The 6,377-nt window shown below is 31.3% G+C and overlaps 1 protein-coding gene across 1 annotated transcript; it reads right to left on the bottom strand.

Moving 5' to 3' along the window:
• Nucleotides 1-2,274: 2,274 nt before the first annotated feature.
• LOC124946222 lies at nucleotides 2,275-3,755 on the bottom strand. Its single transcript, XM_047486790.1, has 2 exons — nucleotides 2,927-3,755; nucleotides 2,275-2,843 (listed from the first exon to the last, which is right to left on the bottom strand). The coding sequence occupies exons 1-2, from the start codon at nucleotides 3,753-3,755 to the stop codon at nucleotides 2,275-2,277; spliced, it is 1,398 nt and encodes a 465-aa protein (XP_047342746.1).
• Between the last annotated feature and the right edge of the window lie 2,622 nt (nucleotides 3,756-6,377).

Raw genomic sequence — 6,377 nt, 5'->3', positions numbered from 1 at the left:
ACCATGATATAATACCACCTGGAAAAGTACCACATTAATATATAAACTGTAAATTCAGAGAGAGGATTATACATATAAAGCAGACCATTATACATATAAAGTAGACCATGGTACGAATTCTTTTTTCTTTGATTTTTGGGAAGGAAAATACTTAATGCATAAATTTTTCTAATACATCTTAATGGTTAATCAACAAGATCATGCATAAGCTGTTAAAATAGAATAAAAAACAGAAAAAATAATTTATGTGGCATTTTGCCTAGTAAATTAGCATATGTTAACATTTTCAATGGTTCCTCCAAGTCAATCATATAGCTGCTCTAATACATCTCCATAAACCAAAAATATAAACCAAGTGGATTCCATTGTTCATAAACATAAACATTATCCATAAACCAAAAACCAAAAACATAAACCAAATGGATTTCATTGTTATCCATAACCCAACTAAACCTAAAACATAAACCAAACGGATTTCATTGTTATCCATAACCCAACTAAACCAAAAAACATAAACCAAACGGATTTCATTGTTATCCATAAACAAACTAAACCAAAAACATAAACCATATAACCTACCAGATTTCAGTTCATGAAGCCTTACTCTCTTGAGAAGAAATTACAGATTTCTTCCGAGGAGGAACACGTCGACCACGATTTGTTGGTGCTGCCCGAGAAGGAAGAAGATCTATGGGACTTGGAATTGCTGGTGATGCCCGAGGAGGAACAATTGGACCTAAATTTATTGGTGCTTCCCGAGGAGGAACACGTCGACCATGATTTGTTGGTGCTGCCCGAGAAGGATTTGTACGAGTAACCCTTTTAATGCACTTGTACTGATTGTAGTCGTTATTGACCTTTTTTTCTAGATTTAATTCCTAAATAACAATCAGTAAGTTAAATGATTATCAATCAACAAATTAAATAATTAATAAACCCTTATAATCAACAAATTTAAAATTACCTACTACACTTGCATTGTTATCTACTACAGTTTTACTTGTACCTGCTGCACTTGAATACATAATCTTCAAGGCTACCACTTGAATGGTAAATTGTACATACTCTATGTGCACAAGGAATGCTTGTTATTTCCCAAAGTCGGCAAGTGCATTGCATTTGTTTTATGTCCATAGTGTGTTTATGCTTTCCCTCGGTTACCTCGTAACCAAAATCACCGTTAAAATTTAAACTGCACCTATGGTACCTCGCTTTTAAGACTTCTAGTCTCTTTCTTTCCACAGGTGATATATCTCCAAACCATACATTGGTTAGCTCTTTTCTCAACCTCACGATTCTCCTCATTACCATTAACCTTATATGCTCCAACATGCTAATGATAGACTTGCATCTACTAGCCATTATCCATGAATTAAAACGTTCACATATATTGTTATCTATCATGTCGCATTTGGGGTCTTTATTTAAATATACTTTTGACCATTTTCTTTCATTTATTCGAATTAGAGACTTACCATCACCCTCCTTAAACTCTTCAAGAATTCTTAGGTTGGTATCAAAAAGTTCTGGATATGTAAATCGAGCACAATTCTAGAACAAAATCTTCAAGTCCCCTCCCATGTATCCAACTCTAGCCCAGTTTCCGTACCAATGTTGACAACAAAATCTATGTTCAGCATTAGGTAACAAATTTTCAACCGCTTTAATCAGTTCCTACAAAAAAATTGTCGTTAGTAATTCTCCCCTTCTCTTACTAAAATAATACATTAAAATGATTTAATAAGGATACAAACATAAATAATACAATACCTTTTGCAGGATGGTTTCCCAAACTAACATTGTTTGGCGTTCAATTTCCTAAACTAACCTAGTTTGTTCATTCATTCCCAAACTAACTTAGTTTACTATTCAAACTCAGTTTTTTTTTACATTTCAAATTCATTATATATATATATATATATATATATATATATATATATATATATATATATATATATATATATATATATATATATATATATATATATATATATATATAAACTAAATTATTTATATTTTGATATATACTTTAAATTATTATTTTTATAAATTTGATTATTTATATTTTGATATATAATTTAAATTATTATATTTTATAAATTTAATTATATATATATATATATATATACATTTCAATTATCATTTATATAGTATAATAAATATTTCCTTTAGCATTCTAATAAATAATTGATAAATACTAATAAATTTAAAATATTTTAACCATAATAATATAATAATTAAATATTCTTAAAAACTATTACAATCATCATTTATCTAAATTATTGACGATTTTTGTTCAGGACAACGTTGGTTACGTCTCGTATGACCTTCTTGGTTATCCATTTTGGTTCGAATACGCTGACTTTGACCTCGTTGGTTTTTCTTCTTTCTTAAATTTTCATTAGGAACAAGATTATCATATTTCTCCCAATCATGTGCTATTGGGAATGTCCAATATGATTCATTAGGTATGGGGTGAAAATCATACTGCCACATCTCAGAAAGTGTTGTTAGATTGTGATATGTATCGATGTATTTAACCCAATCGAGATTGCACACTATACAACCAGCAACTATATGTGAACATGGAGAGTGATATTGGCACCATTTTCCACAAGAACTAAAACCTTTACATAAGTCAATGATATGTCTGTTGCCACCTTTCCAAAAATTATTATTCGTTCTGTAACGTGCAGTAGTCACCTCAAAGATTTCACTTTGCTCATTGTATGGAATAACTGTGTGTGTTGATGCCTTGCTTTCAATATTTTCAAATAATTTTCTTGACACATTGCAATAAGTATGCCCATTTTGAAGATCATTCAAAGTTTGAGTACGCATTTCTGCAACAAGTTTTACAGAGCAATAATATATATATATTCCACCATTGACGTGATCGGAAGAAAACGAGCAGACCTTAAGATACCATTGAAACTTTCGACCATATTTGTTGTTGCTTGATCGTAATGATATCCTACATCGTGAGACATAGTCCACATCTCTAATGGAATATTTCGTAACCAATTTTTAGCATCGAGATTAAGCTCTTTGATTTGTCTCATTGCATCTTCGAATTTTCTCACTTGACTATTATTTTCGGCCACCCAGCATAACATCTTAAAATGTGATCCAGGATAAGCTGAACTAAAATTACTACTGACATAGTAGAGACAAAAACGATGTATACCCATGTCCCTAGTGAAGCCATTTTGTTCTTTCTTCATTGCTTCAATGATTCCAGCATGACGGTCTGAAATTATGCACACTCTCGTTCTACTTCGACATATAAATCTACGAAGGCGACGTAGAAACCATGACCAGTTGGTAGTTGTTTCTTCATTGACTATAGCATAAACAAGTGGGTATTGATGGGTATTAGAGTCAAATCCCATTGCAATTAATAATTTCCCGTTATACCTTCCTTTCAAGAACGTACCATCAATATTGATAATTGACCGAGCATGTTGCCACCCTTCAGCTATCGGTTTGAATGCCCACCATACACGCTTAAATACCGACGTGTGGAGTTTTGTAACATCGAACACATCTTCAATCGAAGCACTCGTGCCTGGATTAAAATGCATCAAAGCACTTAAAAATTTAGGAAGTTTAGAATAAGAGATCGTCCAATCACCATACACCTCCGATATTGCCTTTTGTTTTGCCAACCAAGCCTTCTTGTAGCTAACATGATATTTATACATTGCCAATATTTTATTCCTTATGTTATTCACTTTCAAGTATGGACCCTCCATTAATCTAAATATGTAAATTTAAAATAATAAATAACAACTCAGAAATATGTAAAAGATCAACAATATTAAATACCAAAAAGATTCTTACTTGTTGCTTTATAACACTTCCAATCAGTTTTGAACTAAATTTCTTGTGGTCTATTTGGATTATTCTCAAAAGGCAGTTATGTTGAGCAGGAAGTTTAGTAATTTGAAAGTATCCAGATCGCTTACTTTTTATAGATCGAATTTTTCACGGACATGTAACTATAGTACATTTTGCCTCATAAAGCACTGTAGTACTCTTTAAAACATGATAATTTCTTGATTCTCTTATGTGGCTTGATTTTATTGCATCTATTGCAGTTTGTTTATCTACAAAACATTGACCTTCAAAAACTTTATCGTTAAGCGGATTAAAATTAGGAAAATGACCTGAATTATTCATGGCAACGTTGTTGAGGATCTCCTCTGTTGTAAACCATTGTACATTAGGAATATGTCCATCCATATTTGTTGGGTCATTAGTCTGAATACTCTCTTCTTCATCGTCACTATTACTTGTTGAATCTGAGTCCTATGCATTTTAATCACTATCGCTTTCATCGCTTTCCATCTCCGGGTTTGAATTAAATCCACCAGCTTCACTTAAATTGTAAAGTGAATTAGATATTGTCACTCCATCATTAATAATTTCTTCCATTTTACTTTGTTGTGACTCTTGAAAACTTGACGATAAATCAATTCTTGTTTCATTAGTTTGACTAGGACCAACATCAGTATATTGTGTTTGGAAAAGATTATAATCACCATAATTAGAGTAATTGCCTCCTTTGTTTGAATTTTCCATCTACAAAAATACAATAATAATCATTATTATTAATAAGTATTAAATAATAATCACCATAATTGTTTGTTTGTTTTCTTGTTTTCTCTTGCTTGTTTTCTTGTTAGTATCTTTATGTCACGGGTTTAGTATTTTCATTGCACTACATTAATTACATAGCACTCAACCACCACATTTAATGGTTTACTAACTTTCCTACTAACCAACCACCATATTTAATGGTTCATTAACGTAAGACATACTTTCTTACAACCCTTTAAGTTAGGAAGACAACACATTAAAAAAATTTAAAATTTTGTTGTGAGATTATATCACAATAAAAAGTTGTCAAAATTCTTTTAATAAAAGACAACACATTAAATATAAATAATCAAATTTAAATTATATATCAAAATATAAATAATTAAATTTATAAAAATAATAATTTAAAATATATATCAAAATATAAATAATTTAGGTTATATAAATAATAATTTAAATATATATATAATAAATTTGAAATGTAAAAAAAAAAACTGAGTTTGAATAATAAATTAACAAACTAGGTTAGTTTGGAAAGTTGAACGCCAAACAATGTTAGATTGGGAAACCATCCACCTTTTGCATGTCAGACATAATTGTCAAGTTTGACCCTTCTCCTAATTGAAGATCCTCAATTAGGAGTTTAAGAAACCACTATATAAGTTTTCTCCTTCAACAACATCCCGTGCAATTGGGAACATGTGCTCATTGGCATCTCTACCAATTGTCGTTAGTAATTCTCCTTTGCTCTTACTTTTCAAGAAACACCCATCAAAACCGATAATGGGTCTATATCCGGCCAACCATTCACGTTTTAAAGCCTCAAAACACGAGTAGAATCGTTTGAATTTATTCACTCTAGTTGATTCGTCTTTGGTGGTTTGGAGGATAAATGTACTTGTTTCATTATTCTTTTTCAACTCAGCAATATACCTCCACAAATCAGCAAACTCCTTATCATTGTTACCTTGCATTTCTTCCAATACGAAACCTTTGGCTCTTCTCATTAGGGACAAAGTGACATCACAATTCAATTGCTCCTTACATAATTGTTGCATTGTCCTCAAAGAGATATTTAATTGCGATAAAATTTGGTCCCTAAATTTCAAGGCAACATATCGAGCAGTAACCAACCGATTACGATTGTCTAAATAACATTTATTCTCTGGATGGCATGTTTTTATAATCCAACTCTTCTGTGTTTGGTCTTTACTAGCAAAAAAATTCCATAAACAACCATTTGTCGCATACTTGACCCTCATTCGATTAGAGTCTTGTTTCAACCATTGTAGACTCACGCGACAATCACAAGCATAGTCTGTAATTGCAACTTTAATGGATTTTTTGCTTTCAAAATGTATTCCAACCATAAATCTTCCAGAATCATTAACTAACAATGCATTGTATGGTATACTCACACTAGGTCGTCGATTTGTTTGATGAGATATCACATCTTCATCAAAATCTTCATAGTCACTATTATCATCATCCCATATGTAACTACCAGGATCGCTCTCATCAATATATTCAGATAACTCATCAAATTTAGTCGCTTCACTATCATTTCCATCTTCACGAATCTCTTTTTCTTCAAATCGATCATCTTCATTATGTTGATTCTCATCAACACCCTCTTCTTCAACAGTAAAATGTTCCTCTACACGAATCTCTTCTTGAGGTCGAATCTCTTCATCATTATTATTATGTTGATTCTCATCAACACCTTCTTTTTCAACAACAAAATGTGTCTTTACAGGAATCTCTTCATTTATAAA

The sequence above is a fragment of the Impatiens glandulifera genome, chromosome 7 (assembly GCF_907164915.1).
Source record: "Impatiens glandulifera chromosome 7, dImpGla2.1, whole genome shotgun sequence".
NCBI lineage: Eukaryota > Viridiplantae > Streptophyta > Magnoliopsida > Ericales > Balsaminaceae > Impatiens > Impatiens glandulifera.
Note: the sequence above shows the minus strand (reverse complement) of the source record. Positions and strands in the feature narration are given on the sequence as shown.

Bases quoted from the DNA above. Each gene is read 5' to 3' on its own strand.
- LOC124946222 (XM_047486790.1), bottom strand. From the start codon at position 3,755: ATGGAGGGTCCATACTTGAAAGTGAATAACATAAGGAATAAAATATTG. The intron at 2,844-2,926 runs GTATCTTAAGGT...AACTTGTTGCAG, and splicing joins TATGGTCGAAAGTTTCAATG to AAATGCGTACTCAAACTTTG.